General features: G+C 37.3%; 1 protein-coding gene across 4 annotated transcripts in view; it reads left to right on the forward strand.

Moving 5' to 3' along the window:
- Positions 1 to 26,820, forward strand: part of SLCO1A2 (solute carrier organic anion transporter family member 1A2) — a 113,059-nt gene that overhangs the window by 77,014 nt on the left and 9,225 nt on the right. For all 4 annotated transcript variants that reach the window (XM_024991375.2, XM_059886122.1, XM_010805398.4 and 1 more), the window contains 7 exon segments: positions 2,363 to 2,509; positions 6,989 to 7,087; positions 8,161 to 8,376; positions 10,288 to 10,452; positions 12,861 to 13,056; positions 16,775 to 16,937; positions 19,242 to 19,414. In XM_024991375.2, coding sequence (XP_024847143.1) covers positions 2,363 to 2,509; positions 6,989 to 7,087; positions 8,161 to 8,376; positions 10,288 to 10,452; positions 12,861 to 13,056; positions 16,775 to 16,937; positions 19,242 to 19,414 — 1,159 coding nt within the window.

The following is a 26,820-nucleotide window of genomic DNA, read 5'->3' on the forward strand; positions in this document are numbered from 1 at the left end:
TTGCTATGTCATGTTTGACTCTTTGTGACCCCATGGACTACAGCCTGCCAGGCTCTTCTGTCAATGGGATTTCCCAGGCAAGAATACTGGGAAAAAAAATGGGTAGCCATTTCCTTCAGTTCAGTTCAGTTCAATTGCTCAGTCATGTCCGACTCTTTGCGACCCCATGAATCACAGCATGCCAAGCCTCCCTGTCCATCACCAACTCCTGGAGTTCACTCAAACTCACATACATTGAGTCAGTGATGCCATCCAGCCATCTCATTCTCTGTCATCCCCTTCTCCTCCTGCCCCCAATCCCTCCCAGCATCAGGGTCTTTTCCAATGAGTCAACTCTTCACCAAAGTACTGGAGTTTCAGCTTTAGCATCTGTCCTTCCAGTGAACACCCAGGACTGATCTCCTTTAGGATGGACTGGTTGGACCTCCTTGCAGTCCAAGGGACTCTCAAGAGTCTTCTCCAACACCACAGTTCAAAAGCATCAATTCTTCAGCGCTCAGCTTTATTCACAGTCCAACTCTCACATCCATACATGACCACTGGAAGAACCATACCTTTGACTAGTGGGCCTTTGTTGGCAAAGTAATGTCTCTGCTTTTTAATATTTCCTTAGGATTCAGCAATTCTACTCCTGTATGTATATTATATATATATATATAAACAAAAATGTTAATTCATAGAGATACATGCATCTCAATGTTCACAGTTGCATTATTTACAATAGCCAAGATATGGAAGCAAGCTAAGTATCCATCAACAGATGAATGAATAAAGAAGATGTGGTATATACACAATGGAATATGTTAGCCACGAAGAAGAATGAAATTTTGCCATTTACAACAACATGGAGGGTATTAAGCTTGGCGAAATAAGTCAGAAAAAGAGAAACACTGTATGTTTTGATCTATATGTGAAATCTAAAAAATGAAACAAATGAATGAATATATCAAATCCAAAACAGACTCATAAGTACAGAGAACAAACTAGTGATTACCAGTGGGGAGAAGGATAGGAGAGGGGAGAACAGGAGAAGGGAATTAAGAGATACAAACTACTAGGTAAAATAAATTAGACAAAAGGATATATTGTACAACACAGGGAATATAGCCAATATTTTATAATAGCCTTATATAGAGTATAATTTATAAAGATATTGAATTACTATGTTGTACACCTGAAACTGATATAGTATTGTAAGTCACTGTACTTCAATTTTAGAAAAAGTTATTTGGTGGTCAAGTACATAGTGGACTCTATATTACTACCCAGTTAAATATTTTTAGTTTCTAGAAAATAATTATAACTGCAGAGAACTTAAACTCTTGAATCTTATAAATATAGTAACAATTCTAGAAAGAGATATTTGTGTTTTTTCCTCTCCCCAAAGTTAGTATATAAATTGGGTAGCAGTTATAGCAGTTAACTAAGTTTAGTAGTTGCTAGTAAATTAAGTCTCTGGAGGGGAAAAAAAGCTATGATTTTTAGTGTTGGTAAATTTCTGTGGTGTAAATACTCTCACGAAACTACTGCTAAATACTGAATCGGGAAGACATGTGTATACTCATCTCTCCTAACCCAGTAGGAACTGGCTCCAGGATACCACTTATTGTTGGCCATACCTAACTATTAGAAAATGCAAAAAAGATGGCCTGATGAGTCTTTGTTGGCATAGTAAAATTTTTTCACTTTATGCAATATTGCTTTGAATTAAATATTTTTTTTTTATAACTTTTTCTTTTATATTGGATTCAGAGAGATCTCCTGGAGAAGGAAATGGCAACCCGCTCCAGTATTCTTGCCTAGGAAATTCCATGGACAGAGGAGCCTGGTGGGCTACAGTCCATGGGGTCTCAGAGGATGGAACACAACATAGCAACTAAATAGCAACAACGAAAGAGTTGATTAATCGGCTTCCCTGGGGTGGCTCAGTGCTAAAGAATCTGCCTGAAATGCAAGAGACCTGGGTTTGATCCCTGGGTTGGGATGATCCCCTGGAGAAGGAAATGGCAACCCACTCCAGTATTCATGCCTGGAGAATTCCATGGACAGAGAAGCCTGGCTGGCTACAGTCCCTGGGGTCACAAAGAATCAGACATGATGTAGCAATGAAATGACAACAACAAAATAGCTGATTAACAATGTTGAGATACTTTCAGGTGGACAGCAAAGGGACTCAGCCATACATATACATGTGTTCATTTCCCCCAACCTCCCCTCCCATCCAGACTCTGGCATAGTAAATTGTTGACAAGTGCTGAGGTCACATAAGAACTGTGACATGCTTACCAAAAACTCAGAGTTAAATATTGCTAATATTTCACTACTCAAACACTAATGCAATGTTTTTTTTCTTCTAATGCAGAATGTGTGAAAGAAGTTAAATCATTAATGTGGGTGTATGTACTAGTTGGAAATATTATACGTGGAATTGGTGAAACTCCCATCATGCCTTTGGGTATTTCCTACATAGAAGATTTTGCCAAATTTGAAAACTCTCCTTTGTATATTGGTGAGTTGGAGAATCTACCTTAGCTTCTTTTCAGTAATTTCCTTGAGCATGGATATGAGTTATTTATTTAGATACTTAGGCATTTCCAGAATGTTGAACAGAGGGCTTTGGCGCAATTGGCCATCAATTAAAGTTTGTTGAACAGAGCAATTATAGGCTATCTCCAAGTAAGCCACTTCGCTAAAATTGCTTTTTACTATTGAAAATACTGATAATCTAGTTCCCCTGGAGTTCTATTTGCCTTCTCCGGTTTCTTGGCACCAATATATACCCAATCTATGAAGAAATTTAGCAGTGTTTTCTCTAAAATGTCATTTATTCAAAATCTTTCTATTTTCATTACTTCTATTTTTGTTCAGGTCTTTGTTAGCTTTGATATTGGTCATTTGATCTGTAGTATTTAAAATCAATTTCTTATAAAAATTTTTGCAGTATAATTTTTCTCAAATATATTAAATGTCCTCTCTCATGTTGATGAAGCATGCTGACTATTAAATATGAGCCCTCCACTTATTCCTAGCTCTGCCCTCAATTTATCTATTTAGTTTCCTATATAGTTTCTCTTTATCACAATCTCTCTATGATATCACAACCTCTCTACAACATTTTCTATAAATATCTGTCTTCAGACCTTTGGTTATGTTTCCTGAAATTTCCTTTCCTAAAATCTATCAGTACCTCCCACAATAGGCAACTTAACATCCACCTTTGTATGTTGCCTTACAATCTCCTAAAAAGTCTTAATTTATTGTACATAATTTGTTCATATTCCTTAGTTATTCCATCTGTTGTTAATTGTAAAATCATAACTTTGAATACTGGGACATTTTGCTGTTAATGTTGAAATAGCTTTTTAAAACCAGAAAAATCAAAGAGGGTGAGAGAAGGTAGGAACAGAGCTACACACAATGAGGAGTTAAAATATTTAGGAACCATTATTTGAAGCAACTTTGGGAGATTTTTTGATGACATTGATTTTGCAATAATCTTTTTCAGTGTCTTTCTATTCAACGCTTTCAAATCCCTCTACATACTTATATTGAAAGAATACAAAATGCTCACCTGCAATAAATTAACGAATGCCTTATTAAAATATGTATTTCTTTCTTCAACAAATATTAGAGTATATAATACATAGAAAGAACTGATAATCTCTAGATGTATTAAGATGAGTAAGACATTGTCCATATAAAATTTAGTATATAAATAACTACATGTGCTCAGTTGCTAAGTTGTGTCTAACTCTTTGTGACCGTCTGGACTGTAGCCTACTGGTCTCCTCTGTCCAAAAGATTTTCCAGGCAAGAATACTGGAGTGGGTTGCCATGCCCTCCTCAAGGGAATCTTCCTGACCCAGGGATTGAACCCTCATCTGCAGTTAGATTCTTTATCACTGAGCCACCTGGGAAACCAAATAACTACATAATTATAAATAAATAAAATTTGATAAATATGTATATAATTAAATTTCAAGAGTTACATTAAACTTAGGGGAAAGTGAAATAAATATGGCCAGGTATAATTTAACTAGCTATATACCAAGAAAAAATTTCCGTGTATGTCTCTAGAGTTTAGGAGAGAATACAAAAGCTAGACATAAAATTTGAGAATCATCTATACAGAGAAAAAAATAAAATCAAGAGGGAGAAATAAGATTGTGATAGGATGACTTATGCTATATAGTGAAAGGTCCCAGGATAATATACTAAGCAACAATTCTTATTTGTAGAATAGAAGGAAGTAAGGGAGGAAGTAGAAGGAAGGAAGGAAGTAGAAGGAAGAAAATTTAAAAAAGGGGTAGTCATAAGGGAAAAAGTAGAACAATAGATGAATGTGTAGATTTCTGAGTCTTAAGAAGAAGAGCGTCAAAAGAAAGTTGGCCAGATAAGAAGACGAAGACCATAAAAAGGACACTAGATAAGTGGCTGAGCAACTAACAGATAAGTGGCAAAGAGATCACTGAGAGTTTTTTGAGTAGAAAGTGATAGCATTTGAGTAGAGTCACGGCAGCCCACCAGGCTCCCTCATCCCTGGGATTCTCCAGTGTTCTTGCTTGGAGAATCCCAGGGATGGGGGAGCCTGGTGGGCTGCCGTCTATGGGGTCGCACAGAGTCGGACACGACTGAAGCGACTTAGCAGAAGCAGCAGCAGCAGTAGAGTGAGTGGTGAGGAAGTAGATGCAGAGTGTAATGGCAGGAAAGAAATCAGTGTGAATTTGATATATTGCAGAAATCAGTGGATGAGGGAGATTGAACAGATACACAAGAGAGAGTGTTTGGTTGAACAAGACATTAGAGAAGAAAGAAAGGGTTAGCATCAAGAAGTCAGGTGTGTACAGGGTGGACTAACCCATAGAACTATGGAGAAGGCATAGGAAATAAATGAAGATCTATCCTGAAGTAAAGAGGAAGAAAGTTGAAGAAGCTCATGCCTTGATTTTTAATGGAAGCAGGGAAGGATCACTATACACTCAGAATTATAGACAAGTCATGAGATAGCTGATGATAACAATCCAGACGAGTAAAAAGTCAAGTAAGGATGAAGAGGGGGATGTGGAGGATAAGAAAGGATATGACAGTAAGATGGAAGAGAAGTATCATAAAAGTGAGGATAGAACCAGAAAAAGTTCAAGTATTCTAACTTGAGAGTATTCCCCAAATTGATCTACATATTCAGTGCAATGCCTAGGAAAATTATAGTACCACTTGCTTTTACTTATGGAGAAATGGACAAGCTGATCTTAAAATGCAAATGGAAATGCAAGGGACACTGGGTAGCCAAAACATCCTTAAAAATAAGAACAATGGACTTCCCTGGTGGTCTAGTGGTTGGGAATTCATCTGCCAATACAGGGGACACAGATTTGATCTCTGGTCCAGGAAGATCCCACATGCCTGTGGCAACTAAATCCATGTACCACAGCTACTGAGCCTGTGTGCCCTAGAGCCTCAGCTCTGCAGTGAGAGTAGCCTCCATTCACCACAACTAGAGAAAAGCCCATGTAGTAATGAAGACCCAGCACAGTCAAAAATAAATGAATAAATAAAATTAAAAAAAAAAAAAACAGACCCACACTTCTGATTTCAAGATTTACTACAAAATTATAATAATAACATTGTGATTCTGCCGCAAGGGTAGATATATAGATCAATAGAATAGAAGTGCTAGTCTAGAAATAAACCCATACCTCTATGGTTAATTGACTTTAAGATAGATGTTAAGACCATTCAATGAGAAAAGATTATTTTCAGCAAATGGTTAAAGGGCAGCTGGCTATCCAGGTGCCAAAGTATGAACTTGGATTCCTACCTGGTACCATATACAAAAATTCCTACCTGGTACCATATATAAAAAGATTATTTTCAGCAAATGGTTAAAGGGCAGCTGGCTATCCAGGTGCCAAAGTATGAACTTGGATTCCTACCTGGTACCATATACAAAAATTTAACTCAAGATGGATAAAAGACCCAAATATAAGAGGTAAACTATGAAACTCTTAGACGGAAACACAGGTGTAAATCTTCATGACTTTGAATTAGACAACAGTTTTTAAATATGAAACCAAAAGCACAAGCAACAAGAGGAAAAAAATAGATACTTAGATTTTATCAAAATTTAGAAGTTTGTACATTTAAGGACATTATCAAGTTGTTGATTTGGGAATGAAATTTTTCTGAAAATATGCCCCAAGAAATTTATCATAACCTGATATTGCTTTAAAATTCATTCAGAAATATAACTGTGGAAAAAATCAAAAGGATTTTGCTCCATAATGTGACTTTTTCAATAGCAAGATCTCAGCTGTAATCAAAATATCCACCCATGATACAGTATTGAAAATTCTATTCCAATATGGGACACAGTAATGGTTTACTCACAAAACACAACAGAATTTGCCATAAAAGGCCATCACTCTAACCAACCTATAATACCACAAGAGAAAATGGTTTTGAATCATAATATGGACAGTCTATTAATCTAATCTTTGTCTTATCAATTTACCAGGTCAATTTGAGATTGTGGAATATGATGCCATAGAATTTAAAGATTCGCATTTCCTTAGATTCATTTCAAAATCATTATTAAGGAATGGAGTCATACAAACATTCTGATCATTTTAAGTTAGTCTTTCATAAGTAAAAAGGGATATTTTCATCTTGGAGAAGGAAGTTTGCATACAATATCCTCATCCTGCTGCAGCTAATCTCTTCTAATCACAAGCCTTTACTTGTAACCTGGCGTGAAAGAGAATTTGGAGGCCTAGAGAAAGTGGCGTCAAATTATGAGATTCCTTTTTCAACATTTAAAGAAACAACCGTGTTACTTATTGTAAACCAAGTTAAGTTTCCAACAGATTGAGTACATAAGGCAAAAATATCTAGGGTAAAAACGATTTGATCCTCAGACTCTTCATGGGATTAGAACTCTTTATGTGGGTGTAGTACTTTACCATAACTTTATGTTTACCTTCATTTTTAGGGTTAATCAAAACAGGAGGTATCATTGGTCCCTTGATTGGTCTTTCATTAGCGTCATTCTGTGCAAATGTTTATGTTGACACTGAATCGGTGAACACAGGTAATTCCATAAAATCTATACAATGTCTATAGTACACAAAGCATCATCAAGTATGTCATCACGTTTAAATTTTGCTTACTTGACCCTCAGATAGAATCTCCACTTTTCAGGTGACCAAGTTGAGGTTGAGGAGTTTAAATAATTTTTCAAGTATTTCAAACCAGTGAACAGGAGAGCATGATAAAATGCTGGTGTTCTAACACAGAATCCAATACTCATTCTATCGCATGAATCGTATTTTTTTTTCAGGAGATTTAAGCACATAGGTTTGAATTTTTTAAAATCAAGCAATCATTTGTGGATAACAAGTAGAAAGTGAAAGTGAAAGTCGCTCAGTTGTGACTGACTCTTTGTGACCCCATGGAATTCTCCAGGCCAGAATACCGGAGTGGGTAGCCTTTCTCTTCCCCAGGGGATCTTCCCAAACCAGCGATCAAACCCAGGTCTTCCGCATTGCAGGCGGATTCTTTACCAGCTGAGCCACAAGGGAAGCCCAGGTATACTGGAATGGGTAATCTATCCCTTCTCCAGTGGATCTTTCTGACCCAGGAATCAAACCAGATTGCAGGCAGATTCTTTACCAACTGAGCTATAAGGGAAGTCCCCTTATAGCTAATTAATATGTACCTATTTATATATTTTTTGTGTGTGCTCAGTTGTGTCTGATTCTCTGTAAACCCATGGACTGTAGCCCACCAGTCTTCTGTCCATGGGATTTCTCAGGTAGGAATATTGGAGTGGGTTGCCATTTCCTACTCCAGGGAATTTTCCTGATCCAGGGATCAAACCCGACTCTCTGGCATGTCCTGCATTGGCAGGGGGTTCTTTACCACCTCAGAAGCCCTTGTACCTACTTATTAATTCCTTACCTGGTAGGACAGATAGTCAAACTAGTTTACCACTAGGCAATATTGTAATACCATATGTTTTCAGACAAGTTTTATCAATGTCTGAATTTTATGCAAATTCTATACTTGGCTAGAACTTGACAGTTGTAATGGTAATAATTTTCTATAGCTTGTACAGGAAATAGTGACTTTAGCTAATAAAAAAATGTATATATCTCTTTGCAGATGATCTGACCATAACTCCCTCTGATACTCGTTGGGTTGGTGCATGGTGGATTGGCTTTTTGATTTGTGCAGGAGTGAATGTGCTCACTGCCATTCCTTTTTTCTTTTTGCCCAAAACGCTTCCAAAGGAAGGACTAGAGGATAATGCTGAGATCATTAAAAATGACAAAGAGAAACAAGAAGACATCAAGAAGAAAAGGGATGCAATCACTAAAGGCAAATATAAACATTTCAAGTCTATATAATTTACTTTATATTTTCTATAATTGTGTCTGTATTTTAGTCTAACATTACAGTGTGCTAGGCTACATGAAGACAAGTTGATATTAGTAGACAGCAGTCAATTTCTAGCTAGTCTGATTCTTCACATGCTATTATATGAAAATAAGCGATATTATTTAGAAGCTGAATTATCTCAGATCAGCATTTATATAAAATTTTATGTCAACCTGGGCATTCAAATAAGTAAGTAAATAAATTTGTCCCAATTTTCTTTAAAAAACTATTTTATATAGAGCATGCTGCTGCTGCTAAGTCACTTCAGTCGTGTCTGACTTTGTGCGACCCCATAGATGGCAGCCCACCAGGCTCCCCTGTCCCTGGGATTCTCCAGGCAAGAACACTGGAGTGGGTTGCCATTTCCTTCTCCAATGCATGAAAGTGAAAAGTGAAAGTGAAGTCGCTCAGTCGTGCCCGACTCTTAGCAACCCCATGGACTGCAGCCTACCAGGCTCCTCTGTCCATGAGATTTTCCAGGCAAGAGTATTGGAGTGGGTTACCATTGCCTTCTCCAATAGAGAGCATAGATCTAATTAAAAAAGAAATTCGTACCAAGAAAAAAAAGAGGAACGATACGTGCTAATCAAAATAAGTACCATATAGTTCTGAAACAAAAATACTAGTTTATCTGTGAGCTTCTTGGAAGCTAAGGCAGAAAAAGAAAAGTGACAGGTCATGTAATTCTCTATATTTGATAGAGGAAAGGATATCAAGGGCTTAACTCAGTGTAAGAAATCTAGAAAATAAATAGAAACTACTGAGACTCATCTATTAGAACAGAATGTCAACAAACATGGGTAACTTAAGAAGCTTCAAAGAGCTCTGACATAAGTTTCTCCCTGGCCAGGACTTTATTCATAAATATGAATCCTACAACTAGATTCATTTCTTTCCTTCTCTTCCAGTTTATTTATTGATCCTTTGTTCTAGAATGGTTATTAGGCAGTTTATGAAGCAAACTAAGATAGTATATGATAAGTAAGGAAATCAAGATGAAGAACGTGAAGATAGGAGAAATAAAAAGAAACCGTAAGTGACACTTTGACCCTAAATGCAGGCAGCATGACCCAGAATCTTTGCCAGAGCTAGGTCACAAATTTGACTCTGAGCTTCTTAGTCCATACAAACAGGAAAATGTTTTGGGTTAAAGCATTTACACAGTATGTACCATGTACCTTTTGTATATACCAAATGATTTGCATGGTATATTCTTAGTATATACCAAATGAATCAGGATCTCAGGCATGAGACCTATTTTAAGAGATTATGTGTGAACCATAAGCAGAACCACCAAAATTGTACTGCAGAAGCAGAGAACGTGGTACTTGAGAAAATTTTTATGCTGTGAATTTCCACATGTATCTTCATTTTAAATGCTCAGGAATGATAATATCAATTTTGATACCTCTCTATCAAATTAATTTCCTTCCTGACTTCAGAGAACAGAAAAAGAGAGCAAGTATCTCTCATGCTAGATGATATCTAGAGAAGAGAGGATAGTAGTAGAGGAAAAAAGGATAAAAAAGGAAATGGTGTGAACTCGAACAATATTTTACTCATATGCTTTTTCCTGAAGGCATGATAGTAACTTAGTGAAGGTAAATGATTGTGTTCTGAACCCTGTCCAGTCAGCAGCTTCACTGACTCGCAGAAGCTACCAAAACAATGATACAACTTTACCTTTCAAAGGGTAAAAAGAATCAAAATCCTTTTGTAATGCACATTTTGTAAATGTGCATTACAAAACAGGAAAACAGAATTTAGAGGGGAGGTTGGTATTTCAGAAAAAGTCAGTCATAAAATGCAAAGCCTAGTTAGTTTGACACCTTTGTCATTCTTTCCTTTCAGATTTTTTACCCTTCATGAAAAGTCTTTTGTGCAACCCAATTTACATGCTTTTCATACTGATAAGTGTGCTGCAGTTCAACGCATTTGTCAGTATGGTTTCCTTCATGCCTAAATATATGGAACAGCACTATGGAAAATCAGCTTCAGAGGCAATCTTTCTCCTTGGTATGTTTCTTCTTGTCTGTATTGTAGCCCACTTTTTTCCCCAATGAAATGCTAAACAGTGTGACGATGAATCTAGGAAACTCCTCAATTGAAATCTGTTAGGATATTTTTGCCTCTGCTACTCTCCCCCTTCTGCTTCCAGGGAAATCGTGAGAGGGTAGGGAAGGGAAGAAGGCATAGAATCCTGTTTTCTTTTTCTCTTTGGGTCTTTCTCTGGGCTTCCCTGGTGGCTCAGAAGGTAAAGAATCTGCCCACAATGCAGGAGCCCCAGGTTCAATCTCTGGGTTGAGAAGATCCCCTGGAAAAGGAAATAGCAACCCACTCCAGTATTCTTGCCTGGACAATTCTATGGACAGTGGAGCCTGGTGGGCTACAGTCCATGAGATCGCAGGGTTGGACATAACTGAGTGACTAACACACTTGGGTCATTCCCTAGTCAGAACGCAAATTTGAAATGTTTGTAGAAATCTTGGGGAATGCACGTGTGATAAAAGTTTCACATTGGTAATTTGTTCATCAGGAGTTGTATTTCACTCCCAGATTTTGCTTTTCTGGCTCCAATCCATTAATTCCATGGTTTCTAACTTAGCTCCTCAGCTCCTCTGATTTTATTTATTTATTTATGCATTTTTGGCTGTGCTGGATCCTTGTGTCTATGTCCTAGCTTTTCCTAGTTGTGGTGAGTAGGGGCTACTTTCTAGTTGAGGAGCAGGGGCTCTAGAGTGTGTGGGTTTCATTTAGTTGAAAAGCACGTGGGCTCAGTAGTTGCAGCTCCCATGCTCTAGAGCACAGGCTCAGTATTTGTGGCACCAGGGTTTAGTTGTCCCATGGCGTGTGGGATCCTCCAGGATATAACCCATGTCTCCTGCATCAGCAGGCAGATTCTTTACCACTGAGCCACCAGGGAAGACCCTCTTCTGGAATTTTGAGATATCTCTGCAGTGCATATATTCTGATTTTCCTGCTACCACACTAATCTCTGTGGACTTAAAAAATATTCACTACCTAAAAGCTGAGAGTTATGGTTTATTCAGGAGAAATTTTTAGGACTCTTAGCCTGGGAAATAGCATCTCAAGTAACCCCCTGAGAGAACTGCTCCTAAGAGGTAAGGGGGTGAGGAGCTAGGTTATAAACTTTTACAACAAAGGGCAGGTAGTCAGAACATCAAAAGATGATTGCTAATTAAAGGAAACCAGATATGGCAAGTTGAGGAATTTAGCACTTTCCTATGTGTGGAAAGATACAAGAGTCTGGGCTCACTGAAATCATTCCTTTGAAATGCATCTCAGCTATCTGGGGCCAGTTTTGGGTGTTTTAACCTGCTGAGTTTCACATCCTCAGGGCTCACCATAGGGAGTGGCTGCAGTCTGATAGGGAGTGGCTGCAGCCTGATGGCTGCTAGATATCACCTGTTCTTTCTTTCCTGAGTTCCTTCCGGGCTTACCTGCTCGCCGTCTGTGGTGGCTGCAATTGCTGATGACTGTGCTGTCCTTTATTTACTGACTTATTTACTTATTTACTGCAGGAAGCAGTCTATTTCTTAACTCCATAGTTCTACTCCACCTTGAGTTTTTCCTGAGATTTTTTTTTACTGTTTTGAAAGGAAAATTTCCAGATTACATGTATCCACATCACTTAGAGTGTTAAAAGTCCATATACCTAGGACCCATCTCAATCGTACTAAATTGGACTCTCTGGTACGGGACTCAAGAATGGATATTAAGCTCTTCCAAGAATGTGATTCAGTAGACAGACCCTGGTATTATAAGGATGCAACCTAGGGCTGTCTTTCCCCCCTTTTTTCTTTCCTTTATTAGGGGATTAGGGGAGGGAGAGTGCTAGTCAGTAGCAGTAAGGCATGGAATGTAAAGACACTTGACAATTACAAGCTCAGCAAAATACCTTTAAAATACCTTGAGCTGAGTCAAATTCTTAAGAATCAGAGTGGGAATAAACAGCTGTAAAATCATACAAATCATACTATTTATGATTTACTATTACTATTCATGATTTAACAATATACATTACATACAAATCATTATATATATAATCCCACCCAAAGAACAGAAAGTAACAAATGGCTGGTTGACTTTGATTTGTCATTTCTACCTGCATCCTAAGAAAAGAGACATAGAACATAACCCTTTCAGACAAGAAATTTACACACTTCTGCTATTAATTAAATGCATGATAATGATAACAGTCTTCCAAAATTACTTTGATGTTGTGAGGCATTTAAAAATCTCTCTGTATATAATATGTAACTAAGTGGGGATAAGTTTAAATTAAACTTCTTCACTATGAGTTGGACCTAAATGATTTTTTACGTAAGACATAGTAGATCAATATGTTATATTTGTTCCTTTGCTATGTCACTTTGTATATCATATTCTAATTGCATTTATAGGTATTTATAACTTCCCTCCAATATGTATTGGATATATAGTTGGTGGTTTATTTATGAAGAAGTTCAAGATTACTGCCGTACAAGCTGCCCACATAGGATGTTGGTTATCTTTTACCGAGTATCTTCTCCATTTTTTGTGTTTTTTCATGATCTGTGATAGTTCTTCAGTTGCTGGCCTAACCACGTCTTATGAAGGGTATGTTATTTTCTAATGAATATTATACTCTTTCAACTGTTAATATTTTCCACAATGATTATCCATGACCAGATTAGTTGCCTATTGGAGTTAATTTGTGGTCTTTCTCCATCTTATTTAAAAAGGTTGGGAATATATCACAGAGTTAGTGAGTCTATGATTGTGTTTGTGTGTCTTTGTGATATCCTGCTACTGCTACTGCTACTGCTAAGTCACTTCAGTCTTGTCCGACTCTATGTGACCCATAGACGGCAGCCCACCAAGCTCCCCCGTCCCTCGGATTCTCCAGGCAAGAACACTGGAGTGTGATATCCTAGTAGATAGTAAAATGAAGAAACTACCTATGGTTTTAGGTTGCATTAGGATGTGTTATGCATACATTTTATACAACCACAAATAGGTAAAATTAAGAGTTGATTCTATATATATATATATATAGTCTCAATCACCTTTATATCTTTCCTCGATGGGCTTAAATTTAGCTTAACTGAATCCTAACACATGTATAGCAATACTTTTATAAATTTATATATTTTATTTTAATATATATAACTATATCATTGAATGGTTTTAGATTCACATTTTGAGGGTTACATGGGTTCACAGGAAGATTTTGCATATTGATGTGAATTTTAAAAATTCATTTGTAGGACATATCTAGGATAAAGGAGTAATTAGTTAAGATGAAATTAAGAGCATCATAAAATGGCTCCTTTAAAATTATCAAGGACTATATGATTAGAATCATATAAAATACATAATATGAGTATTTATCAGATTACATTGTGCAAATGTAATCAGAGTATATCATGCGAAATGCCAGGGTGGATGAAGCACAGCTGGAATCAAGATTGCAGGGAGAAATATCAATAACCTCAGATACACAGATGACACCACCCTTATGGCATAAAGTGAAAAAGAACTAAAGAGACTTCTGATGAATGTGAAAAAGGAGAGTGAAAATTGGCTTAAAACTCAAAATTAAAAAAACTAAGATCATGGCATCTGGTCCTATCACTTCATGGCAAATAGATGGGGAAACAATGGACACAGTGACAGACTTTATTTTTTGGGGCTCCAAAATCACTGCAGATGGTGGGTGACTGCAGCCATGAAATTGAAAGATGCTTGTTCCTTGGAAGAAAAGCTATGACCAACTTAGACAGCATATTGAAAAGCAGAGACATTACTTTGTCAACAAAGGTCTGTATAGTCAAAGCTATGGTTTTTCCAGTAGTCATGTATAGAAGTGAGAGTTGGACTATAAAGAAAGCTGAGTGCCAAAGAATTGATGCTTTTGAACTGTGGTGTTGGAGAAGACTCTTGAGAGTCCCTTGGACAGTAAGGAGATCCAACCAGTCCATTCTAAAGGAAATCAGTCCTGAATATTCATTGGAAGGACTGGTGCCACCTGATGTGAAGAACTGACTCATTTGAAAAGACCCTGATGCTAGGAAAGATTGAAGGCAGGAGGAGAAGGGATGACAGAGGATGAGATGGTTAGATGGCATCACCAACTCAATGGACACGAGCTTGAGTAAACTCTGGGAGTTGGTGTTGGACAGAGAGGCCTGATGTGCTGCAGTCCATGCGGTCACAGAGAGTTGGACACTACTGAGCAACTGAACTTAACTGAACTGAAAATCTTAAAGATTACCTCCATGTCCAATTATCCTGATTCCCAGAGCAAATGTATAAAAAGGCACACTCTAGTCATAAGCCAGGACTTTAATTCAGTTTCTAGACTCCCATGCTAGGGTTCTTTTTATCATTTTATGTTAAGCACAAGAAAACTATTGTAATTAGACTTTTAGATCTGTTTTTAAATTGAAAGAAAGTGCAGGTTGTTCAGTCGGGTCCAACTCTTTGTGACCACATGGACTATAAAGTCCATGGAATTCTCCAGGCCAGAATACTGAAGTGGGTAGTTGTTTCCTTCTCTAGGGGGTCTTCACAATCGAGAGATTGAACCGAGGTCTCCCACATTGCAGATAGGTTCTTTACCAGCTGAGTCACCAGGGAAGCTCAAGAATACTGGAGTGGGTAGCCTACCCTTCTCCAGTTGATCTTCCTGACCCAAGAATTGAACTGGGTTCTCCTGCACTGCAGGCAGATTCTTTACTAACTGAGCTACCAGGGAAGCCCTCTTTTTAAATGGAAATATAGTTGATGTACAATGGGTTAATTTCAGGTGTACAGCAAAGTGATTCAGTTACACACACACACACACACACACATATATTTTTCAGATTCTTTTCCATTATAAGTTATTACAAGATATTGAATATATATAGTAGGTTCTTATTTATTTTACATAAACTATTTTTTATATAATTCCATTTATTTTCATAGTATATATCAGTTAATCCCAAACTTCTAATTTTATCCCTCCTCTCCTTCCACTTTGGTAACCATAAATTTGTTTCCTATGTCTGTGAGTCTGTTTCTGTTTTTATAAATAAGTTCATTTGTATCATTTTTTTTAGATTCCACATATAACTTATATCATATAATATTTGTCTTTCTCTGTGTTATGCCCCTTTCCCCCTGATTTTATTAAGACATAAATGACAAAAACCATCAGGTATAATCTGATGATTTGATCCATTATATATTCTCAGGGTCAGACTCTGCAGATTCCCCCAGTGATCCCTCAGTGGGCCTCCTGGGAAGCTTTCCACAATCTGGGGGCACTGGGCTCTCTTTTTGCACTAGAGAAACCATAAGCGGAGGGGAGCTCTCTTGACGTGGTGTTGTGCTAACCTGGGGGAGGAGCCATCCAGTCAGAGTTTTATTGCTCCTGTTATCCTTCTGAGGTCATCATTCTTGGTCTCTGTGGTTCAGAGGGTGTTTTGGTCTCACTGCTGGGTTCTGGGATTTTCACAGTAGTGTCTGTTTAAGGGTAGCTGTGAGTTGGTCTTCTTGATGATCAGTGAACAGCTTTTTTTTTTACTAGAACTGTATTTGTTTACTCAAATAGTTACATTTCTGGAGCTAAATATATTATCTGCATTATAAATTACACTTATAGATTTTGAGCCCTTGAGATCGCTTTTATAAAGCAATAATCTCTCTTGTTGGCAACCCACTCCAGTGTTCTTGCCTGGAGAATCCCAGGGACGGGGGAGCCTGGTGGGCTGCCGTCTATGGGGTTGCACAGAGTTGGACACTACTGAAGCGACTTAGCAGCAGCAGCATGGAGGTGGCTCCAGTGGTAAAGAACCCACCTGCCAATGTAGGAGATGTTAGAGACATGGGTTTGATCCCTGGAGGAGGGCATGGCAACCCACTCCAGTATTCCTGCCTGGAGAATCCCACGGACAGAGAGGAGCCTTGTGAGCTACAGTCCATAGAGTCAAACAGATTCAAACATGACTGAAGCAACTTAGCATGCATGCATGGACCAAACACAGGGATTTATCTTCATTTTTGAGTTCTGATTAATACCTGGAAAAATATTTTCTGTATAGTAAGTTTTCAGTTAATGCTTGTTTACTGGCTTTTATTTACTTGAAAGAAATCAGTGAAAAAGTGGCTATGGTCACCAAAGCAAGGTATCTGTTAGGCCAGAGTTATGATATACAGGCCATATATTGACAGTTGAAAATTTTCTGTTTTTATTTTGGGGAGCAGAAGAAATATACTTGTGAATTGAGATAAAAAGAAAAAGCTCTAATATTCTTTCAAAAATATATGGCATTATTTTAAATCATTTCAGAATACATCAAAATTTACATGTGAAAAATTTCCTTGCTAACTGCAACATGGATTGTAACTGTCCGACTAAAGTATGGGACCCTGTGTGTGGAAACAATGGCTTGTCATACACGTCAGCTTGTCTTGCTGGTTGTGAGATATCCTCTGGCACAGGAAGAAAAATGGTAAAATATCCTATTGGCCTTTTTTTTTTTTTTTTAAACAGAACTTTTGTCTTATGCACTGCATTGGTACATTCCAGCTATGAACTCGGTCCATATTTGACAAAAGTAAAATTAAAGTCTTTCCTCAAAACCAAATTAAAAACTATTGTGAAAAAAATGTTACTTTCTATAGTAAATCTGCTACATACAAATGCATTCCATTCTGAGAGCATGTTTGTAAATCCAGTTTGTTTGTAAATCAAACAAATTTAGCCTAGATACCCAACTAACACAATCGGCTCTGTAATACTGTATGGCAATAGGTTTATAACACATTCACACAAATAATACAAAAAAAAAAACACACAAAATAAACATTTTTAATCTTACAGTACGTTACCTTGAAAAGTACAGTAGTACAGTACAAGAGCTGGCATTCAGGGGCTGGCATTGAATGAACAATCAAGAAGAGTTACTGATGGGAGCGGGGAGAGGAGGTGGGAGATGGTAGACTGAAGGATCATCAGCAGTAGGAGATGGAGGGCAAGCTGCGACTTCACTCACACCTGATGTTGATGGCACAGGTCCTTGTTTCTTGCTGGATTCAATGTAATCTACCCTCTTGAAAAACTGATGCAGTGACTTCTGGATAGTAGCGCTTTGGATAGTAGCACTTTGGATGGTAGCACTAAAGATCACTAGATCCAGAAGTGGATCACTAAAGATCCTGACTTCTGGATAGTAGCACTTTGTTTCTCATCGCAGATGACGCAGTAGCACTAGATCGTGCACTGCTCTACGTTTGTGTTCCGTGCCTCAAAAACTAACAGTGCCTCCTCAAATCAAGAAAACGCCCTTGCCCGGTCCTGTGTTGTGAATCGTTTCCGTTCCTCAGTTACTTCTTCCTCAGTTACTTCTTCCTCTTGTCTCTGTCCTTCCTCTGGGCCTCCAGTTCTATCAGGTCTTGATTAGTAAGCTCCTTGTGTTGCACAGCAAGGAGTTCAGTGTTATAAGAACAAGTGACTTCTACCATCTTTAAACCTCACTCCACTCTCTTAATTATTTTCACTTTTGTTTCCATCGTTATTGCTTGGTGCTTCTTAGCAGTACAAGCTACATCATCGCTGCTCTTACGCTTGCTTCCAGACATCCTGTGCTCGAAATAAACATACTGCACTATTGCACTCTGTTCTGTACTGTATTGTATTGGGCTTCCCTTGTGGCTCAGCTGGTAAAGAATCCGCCCGCAATGCAGGAGACATGGGTTCGATTCCTGGGTTGGGAAGATCTCCTGGAGAAGGGAAAGGCTACCCACTCCAGTATTCTGGCCTGGAGAATTCCATGGAGTTGCCAAGAGCCGGACACAATTGAGAGACTTTCACTTTCACAGTAAAGTGCACAGAAGCACAACCACTTCTAGATGATACACACACCTGACAGTGTATGCCAGACACATGAGCTAACTTACATGATCGGGTATGTGAACGCATACTGACATCTTTGAAAGTTCAAAACTTGAAGGTTTGCGTGTAGGGGACTTACTGTGTATGCTCACTTGGTTTACATTTTACATCCTAGATCTTATTTGAATGCTTAAAGCATTCCTGAGCATTGATCTTTAGCTTCATAGCAATTGACATGATTACTTAACTTCATTTAAAACTATCTAGACTGAAAAATAATACTATCGACTGAGATAAAGCTGGCAGTTTTGATCTCAATTATCCAGTCAATTGTTTTGCTATTTTTTTATTTCTTTCTGTGCATATGCTCCTGTGCTTTCGGTGTTTTTTACATCCTGACAGCTTTTTAAGAAGATGGAATGGGGCATGTTTTATTGCTTACAAAATGTCACTTAAAATCTTGGTTGGTGATCAAAATAGAATATAAATTTTGATTCTTATTAAAACCTGGGAATGTAAGAATTCAAAAAGGCTTGACTTTATTCTGTTTGTGAAATAAGCTTTATTTTAAACAAAGCTTTGTTTATTGGTAAGTATCTAAATATTTCAATTGGGCATTCTGAAGCAAATTTTATTTGTCATATTTAGTGTCTGTTAAAATAGTGTGTGTTTGTAAAAAGCATGATTTTAGGACAGCTGAGTTATTGCGAATTTATTTAATAAATTTAGAAAGAAGTACCATTTTTAGGAAACCACCCTTCTATGTTTTGTCACACGCTATAATCCTGAGAGAGATCATAAAGGATATGAGAATAAAGGGAGTAAACAACGTCTCTCTTGATCTAACTGGGAAAAGAAAATATTTAAGATTTGTGTTCAAGAGTTTCCTTCCTTACATAAGGTAATACATTATTTTTGGCAGGTGTTCCAAAATTGTAGCTGCATTCAAACACCAGGAAATTCATCTGCAGTTCTTGGGCTGTGTGACAAAGGAAAAGACTGTTCCATGATGCTACAGTACTTTTTAATCTTGTCCGTGTTCAGTAGTTTCATATTTTCCTTATCTGCCATCCCTGGATATATGGTTCTCCTGAGGTACAAGAATTATTTTCTTTATTTGGATTTATTTCTGGTTATTTAGTATGGAAGCTTTTTCTAAGAAAGTCACATGAAGCTCATAGTATCTAAGAACTTGGTGCTCTAATATATCATACCATTTATTAAGATTTTCCAAATAAGCATTGTTGAATTTTACAAAAATTTTTAAGTTAGCAAATTTAAATGTTCATCTGCTGGTACTTCCCTCCCTATCTTTCCTACCTTATTACTTAGAGTTAAATTAGCAAACGCTCATGGTTTAACACAAGAAGAGACACATTTATATTTTAGGGTAAACCATATGAAATGGTTATTTTCCTAGGTAAGAGTGGTTGCCTATAGTTCATTTCCTGTAGTTTGATGTATTAGGACAGTGGAATTAAAAGCTGTTGGAAGTCCCAGTTTCACCAGTTATTATCAATAGGGCAAAGGCGGGTGAATTGATCTTTCTGAGCTCTTTTTTTTGTTTAATAAAAAAATGGATATAGTAATGAATGCTCAACTGTCTTAAGAGGCTCTTGTGAAACACAAATGTTGAAGGGCTTACTAAAACTAGGAAATTGGAGAGCTAGATTGTAAACTTAGGTTTATCACACAAGCTTTTTCAATGACAGCATCTTCGTGCCTCATAAGCAATTTTAAACATAGCTAGTAAACAAAGTCCATAGGTTTTTCCATCTTGAAGAAGAGTTAAATTGATTGTAATTCTCAGTTCATAGTTCATTCTAGGTGGGGTGAGGTTTTTCTCTTATTTTATTTTACTTTATTTTTATTTTTTTCATTCCATTTCCCACTTCCTATCACCATAGGCATCCACATTAATATGATAGACATACAGTCTTAAATACATGCTTTCCTTTGTCAAATACTGTTTGTTGTGTATTTTTTTTTTTTTAATGATTTTATTTATGGTTGTGCACGGTCTTCATGCTGCGTGGGCTTTTCTCTAGCTGTGGCTCCTCTTGTTGCGGAGCATGGGCTCTGGTGCCCACAGACCTCAGTTCTGCGGCTCCCGGGCTCGAGAGCCCCAGCCCAGTGGCTGTGATGCATGGGCTCAGCTGCTCTGCCACGTGTGGTCTTCCCAGACCAGGGGTGGAACTCGCGTCCCCTGCTTTGGCAGGGGGGCGATTCTTTACCACTGAGCCAACAGGAAAACCCTCAGGCGTATTTTAGACTAGTTTTCCACGCTCCTATCTGGTGAGAGAGGCCTGGGAGCCGGGAGTCCTCAGCCACAGTGCTGGCTCTGCCATCAAAAGCGTTGGGGCCTCTAGCGAACGCCTGCCCCTCCCTCAGTGTCTGACTCTTTGCCCACCAGGTTCCTCTGTCCATGGGATTTCCCAGGCCAGATTACTGGAGTGGGTTGCCATTTCCTTCTCCGTGTTTGTTGTGTATTGTGTTTTATATGCACAGAAACAATACTGTGCTACAAATTTGTTTTGGTTCAAAATGCACATGCAAACATAAATTCACCAAATACTGCTTTTATTTATGAGTTATTCTCATACCATCAATTCATGCCTCTTCATTGGGTTTTCCTCAGAGCTCAGTTGGTAAATAATCCGCCTGCGATGCAGGAGATCTCGCTTCAATTTCTGGGTCGGGAAGATCCCCTGGAGAACGGATAGGCTACCCACTCCAGTATTCTTGAGCTTCCCTTATGGCCCAGCTGGTAAACAATCCGCCCGCAATGTGGGAGACTTGGGTTCGATCCCTTGGTTGGGAAGGTCCCTCAGAGAAGGGAAAGGCTACCCACTCCAGTATTCTGGTCTGGAGAATTCCATGAACTAGAGTCTCAAAGAGTTGGACATAACTGAGCGACTTCCATTTTCACTTTCATAGCCTCACTAATATTTAGAATTATTGAACTTTCTGACTTTTACTATTCCAATGGGTATTAGATGGTAGCTCACTGATGTTTTAATACGTGATTTCCTAAATCAATGAGTTTAAGAATTTCCTTAAACTTTTTTCTAGCTACTAGTACTTTTACTTCAAGATGCTTATTCATTATTTTTGTCCACTTTCATGATAATTCCTATAGTTTTCTGGTGAATTATAGATGTTAATCTAATATTATTTACTTGATACAATTATCTTCTCCTGATCTCTCATCTTTTCTTCATAATTTTTCATAGTTTTTTTTTTTTTTTTGTGAAATTCAGTCCTAACTTTTGTTGTACTGAAATCTGACAATTTACTTGCCTTAGGGTTTATGTATTGGGGAGTCCCATTTCAAAGGGTTTTTATATTACTAATTTATAAAAATATCCCCTAAATTTTATCTTACCAGCTATATAGCTTTTACCTAGTTCTTTAAATCATCATAAGTTTATCTTTATGTGTGGTGACAGGGAGAGAGAGATTCAATGTTATTTTTATCCAAACAATTGTTTTCCCAACATCATAGCACAAATAAGAAGTCCTGTTTCCATTGATTCATGGTGCCATCTTTATCATATTTAAAGTTTTTATGTAACACAGGATGTTTTCACGCATCCAGAGTTTTATTTGTCTGTTTTCAAAGTAGGGACACTGCATATGTTCATGTCTCATACGGTAGCTCTTCTTCACCCACTCGTCACTTTCACCTTCACTCTTCCCTTTTCCCCCCCAAACTGATTTAGCTATTGATGCATGAAACTTTATACTTACATATAAATTTTGACTGTATGGATTATATATATTAAAGAAACTCTGACATCAAATATTTGTGACCATGAAATACTTTTCCATTTATTTAAAATTTCCTGTATAGACATACACACATATATTATATATATATACATATATATATATACACACACACAGAAAATGGTACCATGTACAATTATATATGTACCCATTTATATCCAAACATGCATATATATGTATACATATCCATATATATATATGGATATGGGCTTATTTGTAATTTAATATGGTACTATTTTCTCATATTTTCTAGTTGGTTATTGTTGGTTTAGAGAAATGCTGTTGATTTTTTAACATTTACTATTTATCCAGCAACTTTTCTTATTTGTTCTGATAACTTGCTGACTTTGTTACATGTTCTTTATAGAAATATGTGCACGCAAGGAGAGTTTTATCTCTTTGCTTCTAAAGCTTATACATCTTAGATTTAAAAAATTTTCTTATAGCATCAACTTGGACCTCCAAAATTGTGTTAAACTGTAATGGTGATAATGAGTATTCTTGTTCTTTTGTATTTTTAATGGAAACCATATAAAATTTTTCCATTAAATATGATGCTTGCTATAGATTTTTAGTATATATATTTTCATCTAGTTTCTGAGTTTTTAATCATAGAATCAGCATCAAACTACTATTTTTCCTCTTCTAGGAAAAATTTTACATATAATCTTCCAATTCAGTACTTTTAGTGTAGTGAAAAAAGTGATAGATTTTTCTATGTTGAGCTCTTTGGACATCTAAGAAAAACCATAGTTAGTCACATTTAAATAATAATTTATTTAAAATTATTGCATCTATGTTGATTGGTAAAACATAAATGTTATTTTCTATTCTTTTTGTTTGTTTGTTTTGGAATCATTCTAGACCCACAAAATGAATTGATAAATTTTCTATTTTTCAATTTCTGGAACTATTTACATTAAATATCTATCTGTTGAAAGTTTTATGAACTCACTCATAAAACTACTTGTACTTTGGGCTTACTTGGTCAGTGATACTTGGTTATTATTTTCATTATTTTCATAAATGTTTCATTATAACATTTCAATTTAATGTTAGTGTCTATTTACATTTTCCATTTATGCTTATACTAGATGTTACTGCATAACAGTTTATAATATTCTTTGATCATTTGGATATTCTCTGATATATCTGAAGGATTTTCCATTTTTTCTTTATTTTGTTTATTGCATTTTTATTTCTTGATCATTGTTGCCAGAGGTTGCTTTTAATTTCTTTTTTAAAGAAGCAATTTTTAGTTTTGTTGCTCTTTATTTCATCTATTTCTGCTTTTTATTTTATTTATTAAAAATTTTTTTTTGGTATTTTTTGGTTGTTCTATATCTAACTATTTGAGCTTAACACTTACATAATTTGTTCATTTTGATTAATATATATAAAATGATGAATTTTCTTCCAAGTATTGCTTTAGCTATACCTCAGCTAATATTTTCTATGAAGTTTTATTTCTAACTGTTTTGTAACTTCTTAGCTATAAGGATTTCATGCTTTTGTGAGATCATAAGGTGGTATGTTAGAGGTAGAGGAGAAAGAAAAATTCTTCAGTAAAATTTAAATACCATATTTTCTATATTAAATGGCAACCATGGGAGCAAGAGGGTCATGTGAGGTCTCCTGATTTTATTACTTCCTTCTGAGTAAAATCATTGATGTTGCCTAAACAATCTGTGTTAGTGAACTGGTCAACTGTATCTCACTCTATTTGCTGAAGAGTTTTTCAAAGTAGTAAAAAACTTATGCCAAGAAAATGCCCATCAGTTCAGTTCAGTTCAGTCACTCAGTCGTGTCCAACTCTTTGTGACCCCATGGACTGCAGCATGCCAGGCCTCCCTGTCCAGTACCAACTCCTGGAGTTTACTCAAACTCATGTGCATTGAGTCAGTGCTGCCATCCAACCATCTAATCCTCTGACGTCACCTTCTCCTCCTGCCTTCAATCTATCCCAGCATCAGAGTCTTTTCCAATGAGTCAGCTCTTTGCCTCAGCTACCAAAGTATTGGAGTTTCAACTTCAGCATCAGTCCTTCCAATGAACACTCAGGACTGATCTCCTTTAGAATGGACTGGTTGGATCTCCTTGCTATTTAAGGGACTCTCAAGAGTCTTCTCCAACACCACAATTCAAAAACATCAATTCTTTGGTGCTCAGCTTTATAGTCCAACTCTCACGTCCATACACGACTACTGGAAAAACCATTGCCTTGACTAGATGGACCTTTGTTGGCAAAGTAACGTCTCTGCTTTTGAATATGTTGTCTAGGTTGGTCATAGCTTTTCTTCCAAGGAGTAAGCGTCTTTGATTTCATGGCTACAGTCATCATCTGCAGTGATTTTGGAGCCCAAGAAAATAAAGTTTGCCACTGCACCACTGTTTCCCCATCTATTTGCCATGAAGTGATGGGATTGGATGCCATGATCTTAGTTTTCTGAATGTTGAGTTTTAAGCCAACTTTTTCACTCTCCTCTTTCACTTTCATCAAGAGGCTCTTTAGTTCTTCACTTTCTGCCATAAGGGTGGTGTCATCTGCATATCTGAGGTTATTGATATTTCTTCCTGCAGTCTTGATTCCAGCTTGTGCTTCTTCCAGCCCAGCGTTTCTCATGATGTACTCTGCATATAAGTTAAATAAACAGGGTGACAGTGTACAGCCTTGACGTACTCCTTTCCCTATTTGGAACCAGTCTGTTGTCCCATGTCCAGTTCTAACTGTTGTTTCCCGACCTGCATACAGATTTTTCAAGAGGTAGGTCAGGTGATCTGGTATTCCCATCTCTTTCAGAATTTTCCACAGTTTGTTGTGATCCACACATTCAAAGGCTTTGGCATAGTCAATAAAACAGAGATAAGGTAGAGATACAGAGTTTTTCTGTAACTCTCTTCCGTATTTTGATGATCCAGCTGATTTTGGCAATTTGAGCTCTGGTTCCTCTGCCTTTTCTAAAACCAGCTTGAACATCTGGAAGTTCACGGTTCACATTGTTGAAGTCTGACTTGGAGATTTTTCAGCATTACTTTACTAGCGTGTGAGATGAGTGCAATTGTGTGGTAGTTTGAGCATTCTTTGGCATTGCCTTTCTTTGGGATTGGAATGAAAACTGACCTTTTCCAGTCCTGTGGCCGCTGCTGAGTTTTCCAAATTTGCTGACATATTGACTGCAGCATTTTCACAGCATCATCTTTCAGGATTTGAAATAGCTCAACTGAAATTCCATCACTTCCACTAGCTTTGTTTGTACTGATGTACTGATGCTTCCTAAGGCCCACTTGACTTCGCATTCCAGGATGTCTGGCTCTAGGGGAGTGATCACACCATTGTGATTATCTGGGTCATGAAGAGCTTTTTTGTACAGTTCTTCTGTGCATTCTTGCCACCTCTTCTCAATATCTTCTGCTTGTGTTAGGTCCATACCATCTCTGTCCTTTATTGAACCCATCTTTGTATGAAATGTTCCCTTGGTATCTCTAATTTTCTTGAAGAGATCTCTAGTCTTTCCCATTCTGTTGTTTTCCTCTATTTCTTTGCATTGATCGCTGAGGAAGGCTTTCTTGTCTCTCCTTGCTTTTCTTTGGAACTCTGCATTCAGATGCTTATATCTTTCCTTTTCTCCTTTGCTTTTCGCTTCTCTTCTTTTCACAGCTATTTGTAAGGCCTCCTCAGACAGCCGTTTTGCTTTTTTGCATTTCTTTTCCATGGGGATGGTCTTGATCCCTGTCTCCTGTACGATGTCACGAATCTCCGTCCATAGTTCATCAGACACTCTGTCTATCAGATCTAGTCCCTTAAATCTATTTCTCACTTCCACTGTACAATCATAAGGGATTTGATTTAGGTCATACCTGAATGGTCTGGTGGTTTTCCCCACTTTCTTCAATTTAAGTCTGAATTTGGCAATAAGGAGTTCATGATCTGAGCCACAGTCAGCTCAGATCATGAACTATACATCATCTCTACTTAGAAAGCAAATTTTAAAAATTACTATCTTAACCTATTCTGCCAGCTGGTGGAATCATATATCTTGCATGCCCCTGACTCACCACAGTTCAAAGTTCCCTACTGTAAACATGTGGTGTCCACTAAAGCTCCAAAATATTTAGGTGAAGGAATTCCAGCTACAATTAAAAGGGACAAAGAAGAATCCATTAGCAAGTTAAGAAGATAATATGATAATTGGTTAGATAATTGGTAAGAACCGATAATATGATGTTTTTGCTAAAAATGTATTGTGTCCTTTTGTTTAAAAATTTGCTTTCATTTTCTCAGCTTTGGTTAGTCAAAGAAGGGAAGGGAATACAGAGGAAATCTCTAAGTGAATTCATTGAGCAGATAGCCATGCTAATGCTAAAGTGAGTGGAGCATAGAAAATGCCACGGGAAATGATAGTCTTTATTTCTACATGTAAGGGCTTCCCAGGTGGCACAGTGGTAAAGAATCTGCCTGCAATGCAGGAGACCTGGATTTGATCCCTGAGTTGGTATTCTTGCCTGGCAAATTCCATGGACAGAGAAGCCTGGCAGGCTACAGTCCAAGGGGTTCCAAAGAGTTGAACATGACTGAGCGACTTATACACACACAGACACACACACACATTTCTATGTAAGGAATTTCAGGCAATGGTGAAAAGGTGGGGGAATTTTTGGAAAGAATGGATGAATCTGTGCAGCTTTTAAATAGATACCAAATCACTTAAAAT

Source organism: Bos taurus, chromosome 5 (assembly GCF_002263795.3).
Source record: "Bos taurus isolate L1 Dominette 01449 registration number 42190680 breed Hereford chromosome 5, ARS-UCD2.0, whole genome shotgun sequence".
NCBI classification, from domain to species: domain Eukaryota; kingdom Metazoa; phylum Chordata; class Mammalia; order Artiodactyla; family Bovidae; genus Bos; species Bos taurus.